The following is a 27957-nucleotide window of genomic DNA, read 5'->3' as shown; positions in this document are numbered from 1 at the left end:
GCGAGCAAATACCGGACTGAACTGCTTGACGAACAAGCAGAGAATGTTGAGTTGATGCTAGACAGAAGCGCTTTTTTATAAAGCAGAATGATGTGCAACCAAGTGATATAAAGGCTACAAAGACTCCTCCCATTATGAGCAGTTTGCTATCAAGTAGTGACACTGGCTCCTTTCCTAAGGCGTAGTTTGCCAATGGCAACACCATTAAAGTTAGCGACGCCGGTGGTGTAGTGGTAAGCGTGATTACCTCTTACCCCAGCAGGACTGGGTTCAATCTTTGTCAGCGCCACCGGCATGTTCTGAGGCATAACATCTCCGATCAAGCCTTCCTTCGGGAAGTAAATCCGTTGGTCCCCGGTTGAGTTGATGGGTCGATAAGTAGGGTCCAGGTGTGGGAGCCACCAAGTTCATTTATGAAAAGAGTTAGAGTAGAATTTTTAAAGAACTACAAAAATAGTTTTCACCATTAAGTCAAGACTATTTTTTCTCATTTAAGGCGCTGTTCCATTGATAGTACGTTAGAAATTTGGAAAAGTGGATGGAACGCTTTGGATGCATATTAAGGTCAAAATAAGTCAAAAGAAATCATTCATTATCGATCAGTTTTTTCCTAGAAATTTTTGATAAATTGTATTTTATTGCAGGCTTTCTTGTTATAAAAGGGAGGGAATTTGTATGTATTTTTTATGCAGAATATGCAAAATGGGAGGGACTTCAAATGTTAATCCTCCCTCCTCACCAAATGTTCAGAGTGTCATCAAAATACATGCAATGTTGAGATATTGAGATCGTGAGAGTGGATTTTCTCTTTCAAATTTGAATGTTTCGGCTCTCTGGGGATTGGTAGTAAAGCGGTTAAAAATGTATGGCAAAAAACCATTTTTTAATTAATTCTAGCTTATTTAACAAAAATTTCCAGGAAAAACTGAACGACAAAGTCCAGAAACGATTTCTTTAGGTTGTCGTCAACTTTTTTTTGGAAAGCTATGTGAAATTCACATGGATTTCATGCATTACATATGTGATATATTTTTTGAGTGTATCCCCTGTTTCCATGTTTGGTTACAACTCTGGAGAGCATTTTGTGTGGTCGTTGTTACGCAATTCCATCCTCCCTATTCGCACGCGCCCGAGGATCGGAGGCGAATGCCACTTCGACTTGTTTCGTCTACTTACTACTCTCGGACGACTGTGCTGGGGAAGCAGCATATGTACGTAATTGCCATGTACGTAATTGGTGGATTTGTTAATTATTTCGACGCTTTTGGACAATGCTGGACATTTACCAGTTTTTTAATAGTTTCTTGTTGAAAATCAACATTCGAAAGCATTGTTATCGATGCGTAGCCATATTTCTGATCGATTGGTGATACAATTATTGAAATTTGACCAGGGGCAGCTGAGTTATTAACGTTCAAAATCTTTCTTAATTTGTTACATGTTCCATTTTCGGTTTTCACAAAGTGTACCCCCATATAGAAATCAAAGACGTAGTCCTACAACAAAAAAACGCTTTGTACACACCACTCTACTGCTTTCTCTCTGAGATGACTACGTTGGTCATGACGAGAGAAGCAACACAATAGTTGGGTAAAGAAGATTTGCATTATAACACACCATCGACTGGAAATGCTTCCGGCAACGTGGGGCTTTAGGTAGTGATGAAACGTCGCTAGAACTAATCCACAGCCGCAGGCAGTATTTGAGCAAAGTCAGACGCACACTTTTTGCCTGTAGATTTGAAGACATACTTCAAATCTTCACGTACATCGCATAAATCATCACACTAAAGCTTCATATTAGATAGCATTTCCAAACAACTCGGACTTTGCATGTTGCCTATCCAAACGGCAGCCCAAAGCAGCCTGTGATGGAAGAAATATCCATCTTCGTCAAATCACTCAAATCACTGGACACAAATCCTATTGACATGATTGCGAAAAGGCGATTTTCATCAAATTTAAATCGGCAGCAAATATGCATTATGCTCTGATGCATAATCCGGCAAAAACGTGACGAAAGCTAGGCAGCAGTACGTACGTTGGTGTAGTGGCTGATACAGCGTTGAACAGCAGCAGCCAGGAAAATGGACTCTGACGACAGAACATTGGGTGGATCTGGTGGCATATCAAGCGATGGAGAACAAAAGGAGATTGGAAGAAACGAGAAAATAAATTTGAGATGAAAAATCAAGATCTCAATAATTACAGTCAACTTTCGCTCGTTGGGCTAAACCTGTAGCCCACTTAGTGAAAGACTTTCGTTAAGGTCCGTTTAGACTCAGGGCTATTCTGCGCGGCGTGTGAGGTGAAGTGACAATTGTCACCTCGGGTGAGGTGACTCTCCATTTGATTTGCACGGAGAGTCACCTCACCCGAGGTGACAATTGTCACTTCACAAGTGAGAGCGTGTCACCTCACCTCACACGCCGCGCAGAATATTTAGGCCTGACTATCTGATTTCTTGGTTTGATTTTGACCGCCGCTATAAATGAAAAATCTGCTCGAATTTACTTTCGACACACTTTGTCGAACCCCAATGTTTGCTGGTGTTCACACTGCTTGAACATGTCAAAAGAACTGAAGGTTTTCAAGATTTCAAAACTAAACTGTATCAGGAATCAAAAGTAAATACTTCCATTATGAATTACCGGAAAATTGCTCTAGCTTCGGTAGGCGTATATGCTTTTATTATTTTAAATAAAATGAGAAGGATAAGGTGAACTATGTGGAGTAGGAAATGGTTGCTTAGGAGGAACACCGGCAGGGATCTAGCTCATCTTGTCCTTCAAGAACTGCGATATGAAGATGAAAATGGATTTCAAAACTTCGCCAGGATACCGTGTGCATGGTCGTAGCATATCACCTCCTATAATCTTAAACTTTAATATGTGCGTTAATGTTCTTTACTTTTACTTTTTGAGATAATTCCGTTTAATCTACTGTGGAGAGTGCAGTTTCGAACCCCTTCGGATACGGTTGTGTTTTAAGTTTGCTCTCTGTTTTGTGCGTGCGTTCGCTTTCATAGTTTTCGGTTACATTTGCCGGATTAGCGCTGGCACTCTGCCTCCCGGACAGTTATACGTGTGTGAGTGATGGTTTTCTCGCTTACCGAGAAGTTTTAGAATCGAGAAAGAAAACACGATTCATCAAGATTTGTCGTGTTTGATTTTTTTCTCCCGGACCAGAAATTTGTGGCATCGCGAGTGATAATTTTAATTTCAGTTTATGATGTTGGTTCGGTCGCAACTATTTTTGAAAAAAAATGCTTTCGATCGAAAGTGTACCAAAAGTGCTTTTGAACGTGTTTCGCAGTTGGGTATGGTGAAATTCGTGCATTCCTGGTTGATTTTCAGTGGAAATTCCATATCACAAAACTGCCTACCGATTTCTTTTTTTCCGTTCGACGACGAAGGGTGTGCTTTCGCAAGAGTGACGTTTATTGGATCCGTTTTTTGCACGGCTGTGTTTTTTTTCTAACCAGCGGTTGTTAAGCTGGGTTTAGATTAGGCAAGTCAAATGATCAACTCAGTTGAATCAACAATCAATACGAAACTGTCGATTTGAAATTGGTTCACTACTTGACTAGCCTATTGGTCCCAAGCAAATCGATTAACGTACCCCATTCTAGTCAAAATTCTAGTACTACAGAATGTTTGTTTTGATTCGCTATAAAAGTTTGACAGATAAAATGAGGGGTTAGTGGAATTTCCTATGTTTCGAGGGGTGAATCGATTAGCTTGGGACCGAAGGTAGTACCAGAGCTGAGCCAAAAAGTAGAGCTCGTTTCTTCGGGACCTACTAGTCTTAGAGTTACCTCTATGGTTGAATTCAATTGGCTTGAAAAGTTGAGCCTGGTGCAACTTTTTTCAATTCAAGTGAGTTGATCAAGTCAGTTGAAGGGCATGGTTTACACGATCAATTCGCATTCAAGTCAGTTGAATTCAACTGACTTGATCAATTGACTTGCCCTGTCTGAACACAGCTTTAGTGTGCCTGCGAATTGCATTGCCTCCTGGGAGGCCGGTTCACCATACTCTAATAAAAATTGTATGGTTAATTTGCTTAACGACGTGTTCGGGGTATCATCAAAACCATTTGAGGAATAGTTCAATCGTTTGGGTTATCGTTCGTTTATAGTAAATTTTTTATTAGGGTATGCTGGGTATGGGACGGTCCAACCAGGGCACCCAATTGAAGCGATTTGGATGGGGAGAGTGGAATTACCAACTTCCTGTCGTTAACAGATCGTGAATTGAAGGCGGGCTCTTCTTCCCCACTCATTGGGACAGCCCCTCGTGCGATGGCTTGTACATTACCGGGTTGTAAGATTTTATTGTTGGAAGGAGATTCTCTTTGATCCCGTAAATGTCTCTGTTTACAGGTTCGCCCTCCGTTTTTGGCCCTTCATACAATGGTAAATTGTATACAATCAGGTGTTGTACTTGATCAAGTCGTACGAGGTGGACAGGTGGTCGGTCCCAAGCTAATTGATTCACCCCTCGAAACATTGGAAAATCCACTACCCCTCATTTTTTCTGGCAAACTTTCATAGCGAATCAAAACAAACATTGTGTAGTACTAGAATTTCGACTTTTGGTAGTAGAGTTCCATAACCGTTTCGCTACTATAGATATCGAATATTAGTCAGCGTGCGGCTACCGTTCAGATTAGTCCTTGACACGGACATTGGCCATAGAGCTAACTCTAAGTCTAGTAGGTCCCGAAGAAAAGTGCTCAACTTTTTGGCTCAGCTAATCGATGCACCCCTCTAAACATAGAAAAATCCACGAACCCCTCATTTTATCTGTCAAATTTTTATAGCGAATCAAAACAAACATAGTGTAGTACTAGAATTTCGACTAGAATGGGGTACGTTAATCGATTTGCTTGGGACCAATAGGCTAGTCAAGTAGTGAGTCAATTTAAAATCGATAGTTTCGTATTGATTGTTGCATTGGCCCTCTCGCTGCAATGGGTGGAGCCGTGATTGGGCTGCTGCTGGTGAGAATCTAGGATTTACAATAAGAAGCTGTTCCGTTGCGTTTGTCTTGGTTTTCTAGCAAGAAATCTTAACATATTTTAGCATCTGTTCCTCCCCGGGACGGGACTTGACAATCGAGCTTCTCACTATTCTTAATGTTTTTGAAGAATACCCTTCTGCAAGTTGTACGTGGTGTTTGACGGCGTTGACCAATGATGCCAGGAATGTAAAACATGTTTTCTATTTTAATTTGGATTTTATTCGGAGTTTCTACCACAGTTTAGCAGCTTGCACATCATTTTTGCTCAAAACAATAAAATCAACAATAAACAAACATCAATATCCATCGCTTGAAACACACAGTGCACTTCATTGTTCAACTTTCCTTTCGCAAATTTTAACAATTAGCAACGCTATTGACGTAAACATTGATTCCGGCATCACGGCCAACCAGATTGATGCAATCCCTCTTTCCTATTAATTCCACGATTGCTACTGTCAAATCGTACAATCAGAAACTGGCTCGGATTTGACAGCAAATTGGCTCGAAATCGCTACCCGATTTTCAAGTCCCGTCCCAGGTTCCTCCTAATAGAGGTTGCTAAAGTATGATTGTGTCAGTGATTTGTTTTCATCGGGAAAATTTTCCGCTATGAAGTTTTTTTTTTCCCGATGAAAACATGTTGCGTATACGTATACACGTGACGTAGTGTGCGTACGATAAACGTCAGCAATCTCTATGCCGCTGCTTTCGTGGATCCCAACTGGTTTCGTATTTCCTTTTCTTCGGATTGGAGGTTTTCAATCCAGATCCAGAATATGCTTCTTTTTCCGGCAGGACGATACGACGGTTTTATTCTTGTTTTTTTTTTTTCGAAACTACAAAATAATAATCGAATGTAAACAGATTTTGCTGTGGTGCCAGAAATTAATAAAAAAATTGCTTATGCAGCGGAAGCTGCGGGTGCGACACATCAAAATCTCAATTTGAGATGGTCTGAAAATCTCACGCTAGCGAATCAATCTATGAAAGATCTTTTTTCATATCTTGCATCTAAATCCGAGGGGGGCGACCCTATTTACGATGCAAAAAAGATTGTGTTTTGCTGTGGTTATCTGCCCGTACGCTGAGTAGATAGAAAGAAGATTGATGACGATTCTGAAGATTTCATGCAAAAAGATGATGCGCGATGCAAGTTGATGCGAGAAATGAAAGGAGGTTTTTCGAAGATTGATTCGCCAGTGTCAAATTTTTTGAGCATCTAGATTTGAGTTTAAGGGGGTATTCCCAATCTTTTGCCTTTTTTCGGCCTGTTTTTCAATTAATTCTTTTTCAAAGAAAATGAATAGTAATGCGCCTAACTCTTTGGGATTCTTGTTTATTGAACATTAAAGTTTACAAATAATTTTTTTTCGACATAAAAAAAGACATTATTGACGTCACAAAATGGCGGCAAACAGACCCCTGTTCGCCGCAAACGCCTGGACGGGCGAAGACTTTTCTCTGGAACGGCTTCATCTGAAACAGATTTCGTGATGAAATTAATAATCTGATAAGATTCTCTGGAGCTTCTCCCGTTGGCAGCAAAAAATCTTGCAAATTAACAAAATGGCGGCCATATGAAAAAACAGGCGATTTTTAGCCCGCTTTTTTGCAGCTTTAAGGTGCTTCAAACAATGTTAAATGTTAATATTTTTGGCTGAAAGTGGGAGAAGCTCCAAAGAATTTAATAAGGAACAAAATGCGCAAAGATTCAAGTCAATATCTCTTATAATTTCTGAGAAAAATCTTCGCCCGATAAAAAAATGTGGTTTCGAGAAAAACGCGTTTAAAGTTTTGACTTTAGTTAAAACCATTTGGGGGTTCTTACCATTAGTCAGCTATGCCTGGACACCGAATTCGCTGATCGGAAAACGGCTTGGGGGGATGAAAGTATATAGTCTAAAGTACAAAAAAACGTAAAAAAAAAAATTTGATTTTTTGAAAAAAAAGATCGGGAATACCCCCTTAAGATGTGTCACCCCCTTCGTCTAAATCCATCTACTCGCATCGCTCACCACCTTTTTGCAGGAAATCTTCAAAATCTTTCTATCTACTAAGCGTGCGAGCATCTCAACAACAGCAAAACAAAATTTTTCCTGCATCTTAGATAGATTATCCCCGGATCAATGAAACTGTATAAGCAGACGCCTTGCAAAAAAATGAAAAAAGTGTCAAATGAAATGTATAAATGGTCACACATACCGTTTATGCATTCTCGAGTGTATTCTTATGGGATCTAAAGGGTGTTCGATCAAAATTCAGTCGACCTAAGCTTGACGCATTTCTTTCAATCGAAATTTAATAAACCTGAACACCCCTCATTTTGTAGATGTGTTCGTGCAGAATGATGCCTTTATTTTGTTTTTGACATTTGGCTCTTCAGTTACTCGCATGCGTTAACGAAATCGTTAAAAGTGGCCAAATCAACAGTCACCAACATAAAAAAGTGTTCGGGGAACGTTCGTCGACAGCCAGGAAGCCTAGATCGGGGGTAAATCAAAAGCCGGAAACCGCAGCGAGGACAAAAAGAGTGGCCAGCGGTTTCAAGCATATGAAACTGTCGAGATTTGCTAAGAAATATCTGGTTTGGCAAGCTATCTGTACCTGTGGCTTACATTTTTTTTTCTTCTGGAGTCAAATTCTTTACACAGTTTGAAAGGTTAATGGATTTTTATTATGATTCTAAAGACCTCATTCCAAGGGAGTTCAGGAAAAAACATCTTTGAGAAAAACATCAAATGCAATCTGCTTGCAAGGTAGTTCTGAACAATTTTAGATTTCATGAGAAGCCTGAATTCAAAGCAAATAAAAAAAATCAGGAATTTTTGAGGAGCAAAACTTCAGAAGAAAAATCGAAGGGGGCAGTCTGAGGATAATTTCATGAAGTTTGTGGGAGAAAGCGAATCCGGAGCATAAGCCTAATAAAAATTGTATGGTTAATTTGCTTAACGACGTGTTCTGGGTATCATCCAAACCATTTATGGAATAGTTCAATGATTTGGGTTATCGTTCGTTTATGGTTATTTTTTATTAGGGAAGTCTTTAGACATGTTTGGATAATACTTGCGGATGCTAGTAGGAGGAATATAATTAAATCTGAGAATAACTCCAGAAGATCTTCAAAGAAATTTTGGAAAGAATTCCAGGAGAGTTTGCCAGACATCTTCCATTCTCTCGTAAAGGGTGTCCCACGAAAAAAAAAACGCTTGAAAATTTGGGTAGAAGTAGTGTAGAGTGTATTGTTTACACTGTATTTTTATAGCTGTCAGTTTTTTGAAAGTTGGAAAAAATGGCGTCACCCGAAAAGCAACGTCGTGAATTGATTTTGCGCAAGCACCTGAATCCTCAACTCTCTCATCGGGACATCGGAAAACAACTCGGAATTGTGCAGTCAACGGTGAGTCGTGTGATTAAACGTTACTACGAAACTCTGAGCATCGAACGGAAGGAGAAATGCGGTCAGAATGGATGTTCTATTAGTGATCAGGATCACAGGTGTGAAAGCGTTTAAGCGGAATCTCGATGCTTCGATCAAGGATTTTTCCAAAAAGTTGAATCTGTCCAAGTCTATCATTCAGAGAGCCAAGGATCGGGAGGGACTGCATACGTACAAAGTGCAGAAGGCTCCAAATCGTGACGAACGGCAAAATACGGTGGAAAAGTCACGGGCCCGGAAACTGTACACCCAGATGCTGACGAATTGTCTCATCATTGAGACTTACGTCAAGGCGGACTTCCGGCAGATTCCGGGGCTACCGTTCTTCACCGCCCAGCACAAGTTTGATGTTCCGGAAGAAGTAAGGAAGCAGAAACTTTCAATGTTTGCCAAGAAATACATGATTTGACAAGCGATCTGGGCATGTGGCAAACGGAGTGCGCCGTCGTGACTACCGGGACTGTAAACGGAGAGATCTACCTCAAGGAGTGTCTACAGAAGTGTCTGATTCCTCTGTTGAAGCAACACGAGGGCCCTACGATCTTCTGGCCGGATCTAGCTTCGTACCCAAGGACATCAACCCCCCCAACGCACCGGAACTAAGGCCCATCGAAAAATACTGGGCTATTATGAAGCAGGCACTATGGAAGCATTATAGTCGAAATTCTAGTACTGCACTATGTTTGTTTTGATTCGCTATGAAAGTTTGACAGATAAAATGAGGGGTTCGAGGATTTTCCTATGTTTCGAGGGATGCACCAATTAGCTTGGAACCGAAGATAGTACCAGAGCTGAGCCAAAAAGTTGAGCACGTTTCTTCGGGACCTACAAGTCTTAGAGTTACCTCTATGGTAGTGCTCTACCCTACATCCACAGAAATTTGAAACAGAGTTCCATTCACTAATAAAATTCCACACATTTTCATTGACGAATTTTCTTGTGAAATTCCACATGATTTTCATGTGACCACACATAAACAGAATCCACCCAGAAGCACACATGAAATTTATGAGTCAAATGAATTGTATGTGTGGTTACACATGGCTTTTATGTGTACACATATTAAGTATGTGTCCGACATATAGATATCATTTGTTGATCACATTGTAAAAATTCATGTGTGGGACACAAAAAAATAATCTTTGAAATTTTTTCAGTGTTCGTGTTTCAAACCCGCTCAGATATAAAACAGAATAGTCGGGCAGTGGCAACTATGATGCAAACTACCCTAATACAGTTTGTATGGTTATTTTGCTTAACGACGTGTTCGGAGTATTATCCATACCATTTATGGAATAGTTCTGCTCTATCATTTGGTGTATCGTTTGTTTATGGTATTTTTTTATTAGGGTAGTACTCGAATAATGAAATTGCAACTCAGCATTGAGATCAGTGCGTTTCTGTATGGACCACTGTCAGGATTGCTTCCACTCACTTGCTATAAAAAATTGTATTCCGAAATTATGTATTCATTAGTAGTTATAATGATAATTAGAACTTGTAATTTACAAGAAGAGGTTGAAAAGTATTTGTTTGGCACATAAAACCTGTCAATGTTGCTTTCAGAGCGCCACAATCTGCGATTTTACTACTCGTGAGCGCTCACTCTGAGCAACCGGAGGAAACTAACGATTTTAAATTGGCTCACTACTTGACTAGCCTATTGGTCCCAAGCAAATCGATTAATGTACCCCATTCTAGTCGAAATTCTTGTACTACACGATGTTTGTTTTGATTCGCTATGAAAGTTTGACAGATACAATGAGGGGTTCGTGGATTTTCCTATGTTTCGAGGGGTGCATCGATTAGCTTGGGACTGAAGATAGTACCAGAGCTGAGTCAAAAAGTTGAGCACGTTTCTTCGGGACCTACTAGTCTTAGAGTTACCTCTATGCTCTGAGTGAACACTCACGAATCATAAAATCGCTGATTGCGACGCTCTGAAAGCAAAATTGACAGGTGGTATGTGCCAAACACATACTTTTTAACATCTTCTTGTAAATTACCAGTTCTAATTATCATTATAACAACTAATGAATTCAGAATTCCAGAAAACATTGTTTTATAGCAAGTGAGTGGAAGCAACCCTGACCACTGTATGAGACTAGGACCAACAATCAATACGAAACTAACGATTTTAAATTGGCTCACTGCTTGACTAGCCTATTGGTCCCAAGCAAACGATTAACGTACCCCATTCTAGTCGAAATTCTAGTACTACGCAATGTTTGTTTTGATTCCCTATGAAAGTTTGACAGATAAAATGAGGGGTTAGTGGATTTTCCTATGTTTCGAGGGGTGCATCGATTAGCTTGGAACCGAAGAGACTACTAGAGCTGAGCCAAAAAGTTGAGCACGTTATTTCGGGACCTTCTAGTCTTAGAGTTACCTCTATTCTAGGACCGAGTTTGTCTACAATTTGCTCTAAATCCATTTCGAACGGAATACAGAATAGAAGTGAATATATTTCTGATACCCCCCTCCTCCCGTGTAAGAAAACGTACACGCTATTTCTAAACAACCCAAATTTGAGTAGGATCTACTCATATCTGTCAAAAGTAGGGCTACCCAAAATTGAGTAAACAAAGTTGGGACTGACAAGATTGTAGGGTACGGATGAATCCAATAATAAAGTAAATAAGTCTAAAACTATTGAATTACAAATTCATCATTCGATTAATAAAAGAAAAAGGGAAAGAAGCTGTTCTATATCACTGAGAATATTCTCTCCTCTGATAGATTGCCAGTACGGTTCTATAACACTGGGAAGTTGCTCTCCTCTGATTGGTTGGAAGTACAGATCGTTTAGGTATTTAAGCGATATTCGTTGCTCAAGTCAATCATGCCGGCTTACCGGGAAAACAGACTCTCCCAGGAGACGGCGCGACCACCGAGCCAGCTCAGAAGAAGCAGAAGAAAACCCCATTGCCCGTCCCGACAGGCGTTGCGGACCCGCAGCCGGGGCCTCCCGGAACTAAACGACCCAGACCTGAAGACATCAGCGCCACCGCATCGGCAGCAAAAAAGCTGCTGAGCAACAATCCGTTCTCCGCCCTGCAGAACGGAGCCCAGCCGCAGTCGGACCCTGAGACGGTGCCTAAAAAAGTTAAGTTGCCACCCTTCTATGTAAAGGGCTTCCCTCCCGGGCTATGGGAGCAGCTGGATTTCTACATTAAGCAGGGCCTTCGCTGCACCATTCAACGGTGCACGGAAGGCTACAAACTGATGGTCTCGGCCGAAAATCACTACAACGCAGTCCAGGCCCTCTTGGACAGGATGAAGCTGGAGTACTTCTCCCACGACGTCGAGGCCACCAAGCCGCTGAAAGTGGTGCTGCGCGGGCTCCACGACATGGACACCACCACCTTAATGGACGAGATTAAGGCGAACGGCCTCAAGCCGGTCGAAATCCACAAGATGACCCGCAGCAAGGCCATCAAGTATCGTGACCAGCTCTACTTGGTCCATCTGCAGAAGAACTCCACAACCGTGAAGGATCTCCATACGACACGCACACTGTTCCACATCGTAGTGAAGTGGGAGCGGTATAAGCCAACCCACCGTGGCGTCACTCAGTGCTCGAACTGCCTATTGTTCGGGCACGGCACCAGGAACTGCCGCATGGCCAGCCGCTGCATCAAATGCGGCAAAAACCACAAGATCGACGACTGCGACAGCATCGAGGAAGCCGCTCCCACATGCGCCAACTGCGGTGCTGCCCACAAGGCCACGAGTAAGGCCTGTCCGAAGCGGGCCGAATACGCCGAGATCCGGAAGAAGGCCTCGTCCAACAACCAGCCCGGTCGCAAGAAGGTCCCGGAAAACAACGCGCAGAACTTTCCTCCGTTATCACCGGTCCAACCACGGCCAATTCCAGTGTTGGCGCCGCTCCCGCTCAACCAACAGTTGGCTGCTGCCCAGTCGGCTGCCGCTGCAGTACCCAGTCAAGCCTCCGGCCCATCGACGGATCCCCCTGCTCCGGGATTGGCCGGTACAACCGGTGAAGCTACAGACGATTCTCCGCTGTCAACGGATGAGATCGTCACACTGTTGGCCCAGGCCATCATCATCAAGCGCACCTGCGCAACAAGAACACAACAGCTCCAAGCTATCATCTCCTTCGTCGCTAATTATGGACCGTGAACCCATAAAGATCGCCAACTGGAACGCTCGCTCCGTAGGGGCGAAAAACATTGAGCTTGCAGACTTCCTCCGCAAGCACGACATCGACGTGGGCCTTCTCACCGAGACCCACCTCAAGACCGGTGACAGCTTCTGGCTGCCCGACCACAGCATTGTCCGGCTTGATCGCACCAGCTCCAGGGGGGGCGGTGTCGCGGTCATCATCAAGAAAGGCATCAAGTACTGCACCCTACCCCACTACCGCACTTCCATCATCGAGGCCGTCGGCGTTGAGGTGGAAACATCGACCGGAAACGTCCGGTTCATCGTTGTCTACTGCCCCCGGCAATGTACCGTTAGCAATGGTACAGCACAGCAGTTCAAGAACGACCTTGCCATCATAACCCACACCAATGCCCGCTTTGTAATCGGAGGGGACCTGAACGCCCGGCACGAGGCCTGGCGAAACTACCAGCAGAACCAGAACGGCCGCCTGCTATTCGACCATTCCCAGCATGGTCTCTATTCCGTCTGGTTTCCGGACGAACCAACCTTCACATCACCGACGGGCAACCCATCGACACTGGACCTGTTCTTGGCAAACACCAGATTAGCCAAGCCAGTTGCCGTCAACGACCTGAGTTCGGACCACCAACCGGTGCTGACCGAGCTGGGCTACAACGTGGCCCCTGCACCGTGCCAGCGGAAGGACTACCATCGAGTCAACTGGGTCCAGTTTCGACGCGTGGTCGACCGCCACATCGACGACAACCCACCGCTCGACACAGTGGATGACATCGACCGGGCCCTGGAGGGTCTCCATCAAGCCATATCCGTGGCTGACGAAGAGTGCGTTCGACGAGTTCCTGTGAGGGGTAAGTTTCAAGCAATTGATTCCCACACCAAACTCTTGATTCGGCTCAGAAATGTTCGTAGACGCCAGTTTCAGCGGACTGGGGATCTGCAGCGTAAATACGAAATGGTCGATCTGAATCGGCAGATCGCTTCCAGAATGGTCTCAATCCGGAACGAGAGTTTCGGGCGGCTCGTTCAGAACCTGGACGACCGTTCCAGACCATTCTGGAAGGTTGCCAAGGTGCTGAAGTCTCACCCCAAGCCCATTCCACCACTTAGAGTCAATGACGAACGGCTTATCACCAACGAAGAGAAGGCCAATGCAATTGGGGAGCACATTGCCCAATCGCATTTGCTTGGCTCTACAATCCCAAGTCCACTCGAGAACCAGGTTGTGCAGTGCGTCCAGACGTTAGATACCTCCCCTTGTGCCGTACCTCCAGAAGAACGGATTATAGAGGAACAAATTTGCTCAGCGCTGAAATATAGTAAAAACATGAAGGCTCCCGGGTTTGACGGAATATTCAACCTAGCGCTGAAAAATCTCAGCCCGAGGGTCCACTCGCTGCTGGCTGCCATCCTCAACAGATGCTTGGAGCTGCACTACTTTCCAAGCATCTGGAAGTTGGCAAAAATCATCCCGATCCGCAAACCTGGGAAAGACCCTTCACTACCGTCAAGCTACAGACCGATTAGCCTGCTCTCAGCGCTGAGCAAGCTGTTCGAAAAATTGATCCTCAGCCGACTAAACAAGTTTGTGGAGGAACATGACATTCTTCTTCCGGAACAGTTCGGGTTCCGTAAGGGGCATTCCACCAATCATCAGCTAGTGCGGGTGATGAATAACATCCGAAGTAACAAAGCTGTATCCAAGTCCACAGCCATGGCCTTGTTAGACGTCGAAAAGGCGTTTGACAATGTCTGGCACGACGGACTTATATACAAGCTTTGTAACTCCAACTTTCCACCATACCTTGTGAAAATCACCCGTAACTATCTCCAGCAAAGGTCGTTCAGGGTGTCGTTGAATAGTTCCCTTTCGGGACAATTTCCGATCCCAGCAGGTGTTCCGCAAGGGAGTCTGCTGGGACCACTGCTTTACAGCATCTACACGTCGGACATCCCTCCTCTAGGAGACGGTTGCGTGTTCTTTCTGTTTGCAGATGACACCGCGATAGCTGTCAAGGGTAGGATGCCTCGTGAAATTACGAACAAGCTCCAACGATGCCTTGACACCTTTACTGATTATGCCACCACGTGGAAAATCAAAATCAACGCCTCGAAAACCCAAGCGATCATGTTCCTTCACAGACAATCATTAAAACTTAAACCGTCTCCCTCCTGTACCGTAATGATGGATGGTACAAGGGTCGAGTGGTCCACTGATGTTACTTATCTCGGGATGTTGTTCGATGAGAAGCTCCTGTTCCGCTCGCACATAGAGAAAACCCTAGTTAAGTGCTCCGCCTTGGTTAGGTGTTTGTATCCGCTCATTTGCCGCAGATCCCGCCTCTCAAGGCAAAACAAACTGGCTGTTTACAAACAGATCATAGCCCCCGCGATCTTCTATGCCGCCCCGGTGTGGGAATCGTGCGCTCAGACCCACCGGAACAAAATCCAGGTTGCACAGAATAGAGTGTTGAGGATGATCCTAGATCGTCCATTCGACACAAGAATAGCAGACCTCCATCAAGAGGCAGAAATTCCCAAAGTAGATTCCAAAATTGATGATATGACAACTAAATTTATTCAAAAATGCAATCTTTCTGAACATGCTTTAATAAGCAATTTGTACATAGTAGGTTAAGTGTATATAGTAGAGTAGGTTAGTTTTAAGCTGTAAATAGTAGTATTAAGTAGTTTCTCTTCAAATTCTAAAAACAAAACAAACCAATCCCACCAAGGTGGTCGACCGTGTACTAAGTCTAGGACTAATCCTGTAAAACAAATTTTAAATTTTGCCCATACCTAAAGATGAAGAAAGCAATTAAATCACTTAGTAAAAAATTTATATGGTAATCGTCCAAGTTAAACTAAAATAAAGATCATTTAAACATAATTTAAACATCAAGTCAATCATTCTATTCTCGGACGCCGAACAGTGTGCACCTAGCACAGCTAACCATAGCAGAGCGCACCCCGCAGAGCTAACCCTAGCAGAGCGCACCCCGCAGAGCTAACCCTAGCAGAGAACCACAAACCAGCCGATACCAGTCATGGTGCGTGATGCGGTACCGGAAAGGGAGAGTGCCGGCTTCGACACAGCTGGCATCGGCTGGCGTCGAGGGTAGGAGACTGGAGATGAAGCGAGTATTTGTATTGCCTTGACGGTAGCAATGCAGGTCAGCTCCAGTCAATACATCAGCCTTGTGTCTACGGTGGCCCGGGAAACACGGAAACGTACTTCTCTGTTGTTGGACCGTTGGCGACGGGAGAAGGTGCAGATGAGGTTGATCCTGCTGTGACAGCTGACCTTGACCGCTTGAAGGTACTGGTCAAAACTCAGCGACCGGTCAATAACAACCCCCAGCAGTTTCACAGTTTTCTTCAATGGGATAGCTTGATTACCGGTCTTTATGGAAGATCCGCAGACCCGATGTCGGTACTGGCAAACGTGGCACCTAGCACTCTTTCCAGCAGATAGCTGAAAACCTTTCGAAGCGGTCCATCTGGCTACGGCGGAAACCCCTGCTTGGGCTCTAATCTTCGTTCGTCCCGGAGTTTGACCTGTGGCTACGATTAGCACGTCGTCTGCGTACACGAAAATGTAGATGTTCGCTGGTAACCGCTCGAAGACACTGTTCATGGCTACCAGGAACAAAGTGACAGATCACTGAACCTTGGGCATCCGCTCGAACACCTTTGCCAAAGGTGTTCGAGCGGATGGTCAACCGACGATTGAAGTTTGACGAATATCTATAAGTTACTCGGGTTTCTAGGTTTCTGAAGTTCTCCGGGATTGATCAAAGTTTTAGGAGTTTTTGAAAAGCACGATATTGCCACGCTGGATCTAGTATTACTTATGGATGAATCTTCCATTCATCTTTCACTATTCATAGAATTTAAAGTCCTATGCATTTTTCCGACTTCAAATTCTTATGTGTATATTAGCTACCTAAGTAATTTAGATGATACCTTTGCGCACTTTTTTTTTATCTAGTTCGCTTAATTAAAAGCTCTATCGTGTTAGCTTTACGGAGCCGATAATGCATTGTTAATAACAAAATTAACCTATTTATATCTCTAGTAGGAGCTGGGCCGAATACTCGCGGCTTACCCGAGGTTAGAGAGGTACGTTGTCTAAGGATAGGATCAGGGGAGGAGCTTGGGGTGGGGTTTCGTTATCTCATCAGAGCGTTGTCGCCAGTATGAACGGTAGTGCGGTTCTAGATTCGTCTGGAGTTCGACCGGCAATGGTGACCAGTGGGCGACGAGACTCATCAAGAACAGGGGGCAAGACAAACAAAAACTAATATAGAGATTCAAAAGACGAACGAGATCGCGGGTAACCAACACGTCTCTGATAGGGTTATAGGGTTGTCTTCCTTGGGCCTCGAGGGTATTCAAAAGTCGATCTCTGGCGGCGTCATTATCCGTACATTTCGTACAACCAACAATCAATACGAAACTAACGATTTTAAATTGGCTCACCACTTTAGTAGCCTATTGGTCCCAAGCAAACGATTAACGTACCCTATTCTAGTTGAAATTCTAGTACTACGCAATGTTTGTTTTGATTCGCTATGAAAGTTTGACAGATAAAATGAGGGGTTATTGGTTTTACCTATGTTTCGAGGGGTGATTCGACAAGCTTGGGACCGAAGATAGTACCAGAGGTGAGCCAAAAAGTTGAGCACGTTTCTTCGGGACCTACTTGTCTTAGAGTTACCTCTATGGTACAACCACCGACAAGCCGACATGAATGACCATAGCAAAAGCACTAAAATTTCTGACCAAAGCACACTACTGATATCTGGCTCCGTGTTCGCGGGAAATATTTAGCTAAACGATGAACCCGCATTGAAAAATTATGAATTGGTTCGGGTCTGATCTATTCTGGACAAATTATTTTTATCTAGATCAAAAAATCCTATGGTTTTGACAGTTCGGATCACTGCACATTTAAATCGACCGTTTAAGATTTTCGGGCATATGTCAGAATTAAGTGTCATGTCGGTTTGTCGGTGGTACAACTGCGTGATCGATGTCATCGTGACCGTTTCCTCACCGACAGATGTTGCTGTCCACGAGGTTTATTCTATCGAGATGCGCATCTAGCGAGTAGTGGTTGCTCAAGCCTTTAAACTACGCTCTTGAAAAAAAACATTAGTAATAATTGAATGTAACCCCTGTCCAAGATTTCCAGTGTTATAGAACCGTACTGGCAATCTATCAGAGGAGAGAATATTCTCAGTGATATAGAACAGCTTCTTTCCCTTTTTCTTTTATTAATCGAATGATGAATTTGTAATTCAATAGTTTTAGACTTATTTATTTTATTATTGGATTCATCCGTACCCTACAAAGATGACGAATAGACAACATCAACCTGAATCCGAAAGATGTTGCTCATTTGTCATCTTGTCAGTTCCAACTTTGTTTACTCATTTTTAGGTTGCCCTACTTTTGACGGATGTGAGTAGATCCTACTCAAATTTGGGTTGTTTAGATATAGCGTTAAGAACATTTCTAACACACCTCTCCCCCTCCCCCCTAAGTATTTACGTAATTATTGAATCGCCCCACATACTCAGCTGCACGAGGAGAACAATTCCATTATTTAGGCCTATTCTGCGCGGCGTGTGAGGTGAGGTGACAGTGAGCTGATGATGAAGGCCCTTATTACGAGTGTCACTTCACGGTGAAAACGAAGGTGTCACTCAAGGTGAAGTGATTGCCGTGTAAATCAAATGGGAATCTTTTCACCGTGAGTAATAAGTTGTACCTTCACCGTGAAGTGACAATTGACCACTTTGTCAAGCAGTTTTGGCGTGACTTTCTACCAGCGATTCCATAAAACTGGACCAACTAATTTCTATTTTTTTATGAAACGCACAAAAAATTGCTACTTTTCTCGTGGTACTAGAAGAAAAAATCTCAAAATAATGTTTTATTTCAAAGTTCGAGTGGTAGTAAACGTCATTTTAACTGCTAGAATGAAGTGGTTAATTATGGTCACCTCTGGTGAGGTGACTCTACATGCAAATCAAATGGCACCTCACTCGAGGTGACAATAATTGTCACTTCACCTCACACGCCGCGCAGAATAGGCTTAATTTCCTTCTTTCTATTGAAAATCAAGCATTCTCGAATTATTTTTTATTGGCTTTTATTTTGTAAAAAATTACCATTCTATTCTCTTCTCGTTAACCTAAAAATTCACATGGGATTATACAAAATGTTCACGAGTCAGGCAAGGGAAAATGAAAACAAAGCATTCGAACCTATCTGCCGAGTGAAGCATTTTATCATCTATCAGTTTCCAGCTGTTTTTGTTTTCCTTATTTACAAGATAATTAATCTGCAGTAACTAATTATTATACCACTTTCAACGTCATTGTAACCACTAGTTTATAATTTATTATCCGTTTTTCTTCCTTTTTCACGCATCAGCAGAACAAGCAGCTTACACAGAGACAAGCAGCTGCTGAGCGTAAATGTTATTTTACTCTACTTTTTTTATATGTCTTAACTTTCCATCTAGTCCTAAATGATATTGTTTCCTTTTGCTTTTGTTTAGTTGTTTTTCGCTCGCGATTCGAATGCCAAGGCGTTTTCGGGAGGGATTTTCGAGGGTATGATAAGGTGACTTCTTCCGTTAAAGCTTCTCTGTTCAGGATGAAAGTGGTGAAATGTAGAACAGATACACGCATATAATGGATATCGACGGCCGATGCTAGTCATGATTGCACGTGAAGAATGTTGTGAAGGTAGCTGAAATTAAACGCTAGTGCGGTTGTAAATTGGTTTCTTCTTTGAATGAAATCGTTTCCTAAAAAGCATAATTTTCATTTCAACCGCTCGCAGCTAAAAAAAAACTAGTTTTCTACTTTAGCTCCTCCTAATAGATGATCTGACTCGTCGACCGGCTACTGGCCGCTGCATTGGATGTTATAGCTTCCTCCAGGTTTGAATCCAGCTTCCGGTATGCTGCCGTATGTTTTCTGCCCTTGTTGAAACCTCCTCGCCCGGAACTGGTTCTCCGGCCTTCCAGCAGCAGGGCCAGCAGTTTGGACTTGTTGTGATATGCCACGTAGCACAAGATGCACACGAACATCATGAACAGAAAGTACGAGAAAAAGTTCGAATCATCTTGGTCGAAAAATGGATCCTCCTGTTCCACCCGTTCCACCTGTACCGCAGCATCGGCTTTCTGATCATCAGCCATACCGCCCGAATCGGTTTTCTTCCTACCAAACGGCTCCTGTTCCAACTTTGGCTGTACATTTTCGGAAGTTTCCTGCGTTTCGTCTAATTGCGGTTCCGTTTCATAAATGGTATCATCATCTGCATCGCCTTCTTCCTGGAGATTATTGGATGGACTGTTTCCATTCATATCTTTTAAGTTTTGCTGGTTTCGCAGTTCATTAAGGTCTTGGCTGTCGTCTCCATCGACAAGGTTCTTATCAGCGAGTGATATCTCTGGTTTCGTAGGGGCACTAGTAGCAGTTGTCTGGGAAGCCGGGGAGACAATGGCGGCTGTGTCGGATGACGCCTTCGTTCGATCATTTTCGGTATTCTTCGGTGGCGAAGCTTTTCCGGTGTTCTCCGGTAAAGTGATGTTCGACTGTGCTGCTGCAACTGGTTGTGCGGGATTTGTTTCGGCTAGTGAAAGAAGACCACAAAGATGAAGTTAGCATTATTGTGATAAGAACAAGGAACACACTCCACACTTACCGTGTTCGTTTTCTGCAATTTGCCCATCACCAATGGGCAGCATCGGTGGCATTAGCACCTTTGTAGCTTGCTTTGCCGGATCTTGTTCTTCTACTTCCGACTGCAGTTCCTTTTGGAATCCCCACAACAAAACCTTGCAAATCGGTTTGACGTGCATGGACATCGTAGCTTCGTCAAACGGCACACACCATTTCTCGCAAATGCGACGGTTTTCCAGGCGATTGCTTTGGAAACGATCCAGATGCTTTTGTCTTATGGCTTGCAACAGGGGAGATAAATTGTCACAGAAGCGGTTCCCGTCTGCCTTCTCGGTGATAATTTTATTGATGTCTGCGGCCGTCACCGGATCCCGTTTCCGTTGGCTTAAGATCGTCGTGAGGTTACGATACAGTTCACAAATTTGCTCCGTCGCAGAATCGATATTGCATTCGGCCAGGAAGGTCAGTTTGCTTTCGTCCAGCAGATCGCTTGGGACGGATTGACCATGGGAACTTTCCGAAGCGGACGGATTCGGCAGTACTGGTGGTGTTGCTGGCACTTGTGCCGTAGCATTTGTAACAATTCCCACCGAGGCACACCGGACAGCAAGGATTAACGATGCCATGACGATCATTAATTTCAAGGATAAATCGTGGAACGGCATTTTGTTTTCGTTCTGCTGCGTTTAATGGAGAGATATTCCCGTTTTTTTTTTATTATTTATGACTAACACTGGTAGGTCGCTGGATTTGCACCGTTTGACGATAAGATGATAAGATTTTTTTTATCTTATTCTGATGCCTTCGATTGCGTAGGTCGAGCGTTTGGCATATCGTTGTGAAATTTATGATTATTTACCAATTTTCTCCAGAAAACTGCGGAGAATCTCCGATGTTCACTTGAATAACACTATTTTTCAACTCTTTTTGCTGCTTTTGATTTTGACAACGTCAAGGTCTTTTCTGCGTCACCAGCAGCACGACCCCCGCCCCCCTGACTTCTGTCAATCGATCAGTGTTGGTAACTTCCAAGGAATTTATATAAGGTCCGGACCTCCAGGTAGCTTGCTGGTGTTAGAAGCAGCGTTGCCAGATATACCGATTTCCGTAATAGATACCGATATACAGATAAGTAGAAATACTCAGAGGGAGAGATAGGCGGAGAAAACTAAATACAATTTGGCAGCAGGGATTTGTTCCTAAATTATCTTGCAACCCTTGCTAGAAGCTAGCATTTCAAATGACTTTTATTTTTGATTTGATTTACGTGCAAAATAATAATTGATTGCATTGCAATATGTAGCACATTTCTTGGTACCATTTATTAACCAACGAAGATCAATTAATCAATAGAGTTAGAATATTGTTTTTGGTTCCAAAAACTAGTTGAATTTGAGAAGCACACAAAACATAAAGGTGATTGAATTTCTGTTCGATTGCAATACTCTCGAATTTATTCTAGTAAGAATAATAAATCCTTGGAAAAATTCTAATTGGAATGTTCGATTGGCTCAGAATTTTGACAGTTCATTTGGCTCAAAACATTCTCTCCGCCCATCTCTCCCTCTGAGTATTTCTACAGATAAGGTTCCTCAGAATACCGATTTTTGAGGTGTTATACCGATGTATATCGATTTGTTATACTGATAAATAATCAAAATCAAAATTTTGTGTGAGACTTGTATCTTTTTGAATATCTCAAATTTTTTGAGTGTTTAAAATTCTAAAAAAAAAATATTTTCAAAAATGTCTCTCGATTAATGTTTCAATTTCCCCACCATTTTTGGCTACCCATGAATCGATAAACAGTCGATGGCTCTTTCTGGTAATTCCGGGGGAATCGGGAAATACGTTTTAAACGTTAATTTTCTTCCAACTTTCCCCTGAAATTTTCTATTTACGATTCCTCTCTTAAACTTACTTCGACTTCCCTTGGAAGCTTCTTCAGTCTTCGCTCGAATGATTCTTCCCGGAACTTCAGGGATGCTGCTGGATTTTGATTGCGGATCCACACTAGCTGCAGGAACTTTTAAAAAGTTCTGAAACATCAGAAAAGTCCAGACTTTTGAGTAAGTTTCGATAAATTAAAGAATGTAACTTCTGTTAAAATTCTAAAACCCGGTCCAGCGAACTCCAGTGAACTTAAGGAAACATCATAAATATTTTGAATACTTCACAAGTTCAAAGAACTTCTGGAAAATTTAATAGTTTTCAGGACAGTTCCATTAGTTTCAGGAGAAATGAGAGAACTTTAGGAATCTCCGAGAACATCAGGCAGGACAATCAGAACAGATCAATGAATTTCAAGGAAATCGCTGAAATTTGAAAGGACTTCCGAGAAACTCAGGCAATTGCCGAAAACTTCAGCATTGTTCCGAGGGGCTCATGCAAATTTAAGAAACGTAAGGGAAGTTACACGAACATTAGCACATTGTGAGAAAATTTTATGGGAAGTTCCGTGCTTATTGATGACAGTGTCGATAACTTTTAAAAATTAGAAAAATCGGGAAGATCAGAGAACTTCAATGCTGATGTTACAATAAATTCAAGAAAATTGTGAGAGTACTTAAGAAATTTCGTAATCTTCAAGAAAGTCTAGAAACCTTCAAAGTTGATTAGAGATATTCCGGTAGTCTGATTATAATCAGGGGAAGTTCCAAGTATTTCAAAGATGATCAGAGTATTCCAAAACAGCCCGAGGAAATATGGAATATTCCAAAAACTTCAGGGGCATTGCGGGGTGTCTTCAGGGATCTTTTATGACCATTTGGAAAATTTTCTTGGTCATTAGAACATCCCCCAAGAGCTCTTTCTTCCGGAATTATGTCCTTGTTTCTTTCGACTGTTCTGTTAGTACTCTGGCTTCCGACTTCCTCCAGTTTTTTTTTCCAATGTATCTTAGGAAGTTTCTTCCGTCTTCTCCAGGAAGTTCAATTTAACTTCTCCCAGAAATTTCTTTTCTAGTTCTGGAATTTTGTCCAGTTGGTTTTTTTTTTTTACTTCTATAGGAAGGTTTTTCCGAACTTCTTCTGGCTTCCCCTGGAAATGGCTACTTCTGGAATTTATTTCCGATTTCCTAAACTTTTCTGCTTTCCTTTGAATGTGAAATCCGATTTTTTTTCTGAAAGTTTCTTTAAATTTTCGAAAGAAATGTCTCAATTTATGTCTTGGAAGTTCCGCGGATGTTTTTCCGACTTCTCTCAGAACTTTCGTCAAACTTTCTCCAGGAGAGCTCTTGTTTTCAACTTCCTCCAGAAGCTAATTCAAACATTCTCTGGATTTTTCTTCCGGATTTTTCCGATCATAGTCCAAAAGTTAAAATTTTCGCTTTCAAAAACGCCAAAATTATATAATTTATTAAAATAGTAAATACCGATTTTTTAAAACCTTTGATACCCATAAGCTTTAAAACATTCTGGCAACGCTGGTTAGAAGCAAAAATATTGTAAACATTGCTGCACGGAACCGAAAAATTACCCAAAATTATGTTCTTTTCACTCATTGCCCATGTTCCATTCAATAAGCTAATTTTCAGTAGAAATACTCAGAGGGAGAGATAGGCGGGAAAAACAAAATACAATTCGGCAGCAAGGATTTGTACCTAAATTATCTTGCAACCCTAACTAGAAGCCAGGATTTCACATGACACTTATTTTTGATTCGATTTACGTGCAAAATAATAATTGATGCGATGCAATATTTTGCACATTTCATGGTGCCATTAATTAACCAACTAAGATCAATTAATCAATACACGGCGAATGAGAATGACCCAAATTTGAGTTTAGTTCACTCATAATCGCCAAAAGAGCAGGAACTCAGCGATGAGTAAAATTTGTCTCATGGTTTCCTGGGTTTCCTGTGGAAAATCTAAAAAATCTACCGGAAAATGAAGAAATTGACGAAAATTTTATTCAGTCTCGGAGTAGTACCAATAGCCTAGTTCTCATTCGCCGTGTAGAGTTAGAATATTGTTTTTGATTCCATAAACTAGTTGAATTTGAGAAGCACACGAAACATACAGGTGATTGAATTTCTGTTCGATTGCAATACTCTCAAATATAATCTAGTAAGAATAAGAAATCCTCGGACAAATTCTCATTGGAATGTTCGATTGGCTCAGATTTTGGCAGTTCATTTGGTTCAAAACGTTCTCTTCGCCCATCTCTCCCTCTGAGTATTTCTAATGTTCAGTAAACCGCTTATAATACACACTTAGAAATTATCGCCGACTTCGGTAATTTTTACCGAAAACTGAACAGCTGAACTGTTCGGTAAAATTTATGTAATTCAATTCAAGTGCTTTTCAGCTGTTTTGAAACTAAATCTCCATCAAAATGACAAGATTTGATCATTTAAACAAGGTTGAACATGTTTTGAAATTATTTTCAAATTCAATAGCCTTTAAAATGAAGGTCAAAATTTACCGAAAATCGAACCTCTCGTTCCGTTTTTGACAACAACAAAAAGTGAGAGTGGGATGCAAAACTCAAAATGACCCAAAATTAAGTAAAAAGAACTTAAATTTAGGGTAATTTTTTTCTCTGTGTGACCACTCAAGTGACGACGTCACTCTACCATAACATTCCATTTACGTCACTTCCAACAACTGTTTCGTGTAAAAAGATAAACATTGCAATGAAATACGAACACCACTAAATATTTGCACATTATTTCACTAACACCAACAAGCCTGTTGGCCCGGACCTTATATAAAGGACATTGCACAGAAAAAAAAGTTGTAGAATATTACATCCAAACTGCTGCAACCAGGTCAATCCATCGGTTGTGTAATATAACGTTGTACGATGTACATCGATTTTGCGAACAAAATTACATCCATTGATGTAATATTATATCTGCTTTTTGCTATTACATCATTATTTCATACATCAGCTTGAATTACATTGATCGATATTACATTTTTTTTTTGCTGTTTGGGTAACTTCTACTGTATTGTCCACACGGTAAGAAAAAAAAAACCCAACGACCAGTTCACTTTTACTTACTTTTGACTAAAGAGGCTCTTTACTTTTGAATAGTTTGTCTCCTTTTCTCCTTCTAATCAAGCTTAACAATGCATTAGGTCCTAAGTAACATTGATCGATTCTCTTCGTCGACTTTCTCTTTCGTTAATAACATGAGCACATAACCGTTTCTTGTTGTGTTTGTCGTATTATATGCTAGATAAAAAGCTTCTTTTATCGATCTTTGCGCTGAGAATACCTGGAAATGTCTTTAAATGGCCGTGGGGATACAAAGAGAAAGTCGACGAAGAGAATCTGTCAATGTTACTTAGGACCTAATGCAAAGTTCAGCTTGATTTGTCAAGGTCATCAATCATGTTAAAATCTAACATACCTTAAATATTTTTCAGGTAACATTGGGGGTGCAATTGGCGTTGACGAGAGCTCTGTAACTCTTTACTCCTATGGAGAAATCTCATATGTAACTGTCAGTCTATGTGTGAAACATGGCGGACATTTTCTTATTCTCTCACTCCAACGCAAAACCCCATAAAGAACTGTCAAAATGTGTGTGAAGAAACGTCACTTCGGGACTGGTGTCAAGGCGAATTTCAGAGTCCAAAGTCGGTCGCGGCATGAAAGTGGTCTGATTTTGATCTAGAGATCAGTGCCAACATTTCAAAGGGGCGTAAATGCTTTTGTAAACAATGACTTTAGCCGTCAATTTCTCGCGAATGAAATCTTACCTCTCCAAAATTACAATGCTAGCTGCTAGAGGAAACATTCCTCTACCTGCTAAAGCCATTGTTTACCAATGCAATTACGCCCCTGTTGAAATGTAATGTTGGCACAGAGATGATGGATTCTGAATCGATAGGAAATTTTTCTACGAATCTGCTTAAACGAACACTTCGATAATGAGCATGCATAAGGGCGTAATTAATCGAGATCGATGAGTTCTTGCTTCTTCTTCTTGTTTCCTGGTTGATTCTTTGTTGTTGCTTGCATCCGGAAACGTCGGTCCTCTTCACGTTTGGTGTACTCCTTGTCCGTTGACAAATGATTTCCACCGCAATTTGCACTTTCAAACAAGCTCTTTCGAGGATGCAGTGTTCAGTGAGATGCTCTTGGGATCAAAAGTTACACTTTGGCTTCAAGTTGCAGTTCTAAAAGGCCATGCCCAAAGTTTAAGCAGCGCTTGCACTGCGTGACACTCCGGTTGGGTCCTTTGTACGCCTCCCATTTGATGATGACATTGTTGATCGAGAGGATAGCTTGCAAAGCACCGAATGTTGCACTGCCTTTGGCAAAATGTACCAAATACAGGCAATCACGATACTCTTTGTCCTGATTTCGTCGGTTCATGGGAAAAATCGCCAGTGGATGTAGCTTGTAATTTTCTCGAAGCGCCGCTTCGATGTCCTTGGGTTCCATGATGGGTAGTCCTCTGACTACTGTATTGAATGGTTTCTCGGCTGCCACGTCATGCGTGTTGAACTCTACGCCAGCCTTGATCAGGTATGTCTTGGATTTGTTGTATTCACTACGGGTTAAGGTTGACGATTTTTATCCCCATCCTTGTGAGCTGGATTCATGGGTGCCAGCGCTACCACGGACCAGATTTTCGCAATTCGGCAGGATCTGCAGAAATGCCGCAAATACAACGTGCCCACACATCATTTGTTCATCGATTTCAAATCCGCATACGACACAATCGATCGAGATCAGAGATGGATCGAGTGATGTGCGTTGTTCGAGTATCGGGGACACTCTCAAGTCCCTTTGAATCTCGAAAGGGGTTAGGGCAAGGTGATGGACTTTCGTGTCTGCTATTCAACATCGCGTTAGAAGGTGTGATCAGAAGAGCTGGGATAGACACGAGTGGCACGATCTTCAGGAAGTCCATCCAGCTTCTTGGCTTCGCCGATGACATTGAAATCATGGCACGGAACTTTGAGACGATGGCGGAAACGTACATCAGACTAAAGGCTGAAGCTAGGCGGATTGGACTTGCCATCAACGCATCAAAGACAAAATACATGAAAGGAAGAAGTTCTAGGGAAGAAAATGTTAGCCTCCCACCCCGAGTTCAGATTGACGGTGACGAAATCGAGGTGGTCGATGAGTTCGTGTATTTGGGCTCACTGGTGACCGCCGAAAATGATACCAGCAGAGAAATTCAAAGACGCATTATGGCAGGGAATCGTGCCTACTTTGGACTCCGGAGGACGGTCCGGTCGAATAAAATTCGCCGCCACACGAAGTTGACTGTCTACAAGACGCTGATTAGACCGATGGTCTTCTACGGCCACGAGACCTGGACTATGCTCGTGGAGGACCAACGCGCTCTTGGTGTTTTCGAACGGAAGGTGTTGCGTACCATCTACGGTGGAGTGCAGATGGATGACGGAACGTGGAGGAGGCGAATGAACCACGAATTGCACCAGCTGCTGGGAGAACCATCCATCGTCCACATTGCAAAAATTGGGCGACTACGGTGGGCTGGGCACGTCGTAAGAATGCCGCACGACGACCCAGTGAAAATGGTTCTAGAAAGCGACCCAACAGGAACAAGAAGAAGAGGCGCGCAGCGGGCAAGGTGGATCGACCAAGTAGAAGGCGACGTGTGGACCCTTCGCAGACTAGGAGGCTGGGTAGAGTAGAGTAGAGACGACT

General features: G+C 42.4%; 2 protein-coding genes across 2 annotated transcripts in view; one reads left to right on the top strand and one right to left on the bottom strand.

Annotated features, from left to right (window-relative positions):
• Positions 1–27957, top strand: part of LOC135702959 (uncharacterized) — a 222516-nt gene that overhangs the window by 181306 nt on the left and 13253 nt on the right. The window lies entirely within an intron of this gene.
• Positions 18779–21277, bottom strand: LOC135702912 (trans-Golgi network integral membrane protein TGN38-like). Its single transcript, XM_065223968.1, has 2 exons — positions 20337–21277; positions 18779–20264 (listed from the first exon to the last, which is right to left on the bottom strand). Exons 1-2 carry the CDS (start codon positions 20977–20979, stop codon positions 19501–19503), a joined length of 1407 nt encoding a protein of 468 aa, XP_065080040.1. The 5' UTR covers positions 20980–21277; the 3' UTR covers positions 18779–19500.

The sequence above is a fragment of the Ochlerotatus camptorhynchus genome, unplaced genomic scaffold (assembly GCF_037179485.1).
Source record: "Ochlerotatus camptorhynchus isolate MF236.1 unplaced genomic scaffold, CSIRO-AGI_Acam_v1.1 ptg000203l, whole genome shotgun sequence".
Taxonomy (NCBI): Eukaryota; Metazoa; Arthropoda; class Insecta; order Diptera; family Culicidae; genus Ochlerotatus; species Ochlerotatus camptorhynchus.
This window is presented reverse-complemented; position numbering and strand designations above follow the sequence as displayed.

What these genes read in the sequence shown, in the direction of transcription:
- LOC135702912 (XM_065223968.1), bottom strand. Translation starts at nt 20,979, where the DNA reads ATGCCGTTCCACGATTTATCCTTGAAATTAATGATCGTCATGGCATCG. An exon ending in AATTGCAGAAAACGAACACG is followed by an intron (nt 20,265 to 20,336) that starts GTAAGTGTGGAG and finishes TTCTTTCACTAG; the next exon opens with CCGAAACAAATCCCGCACAA.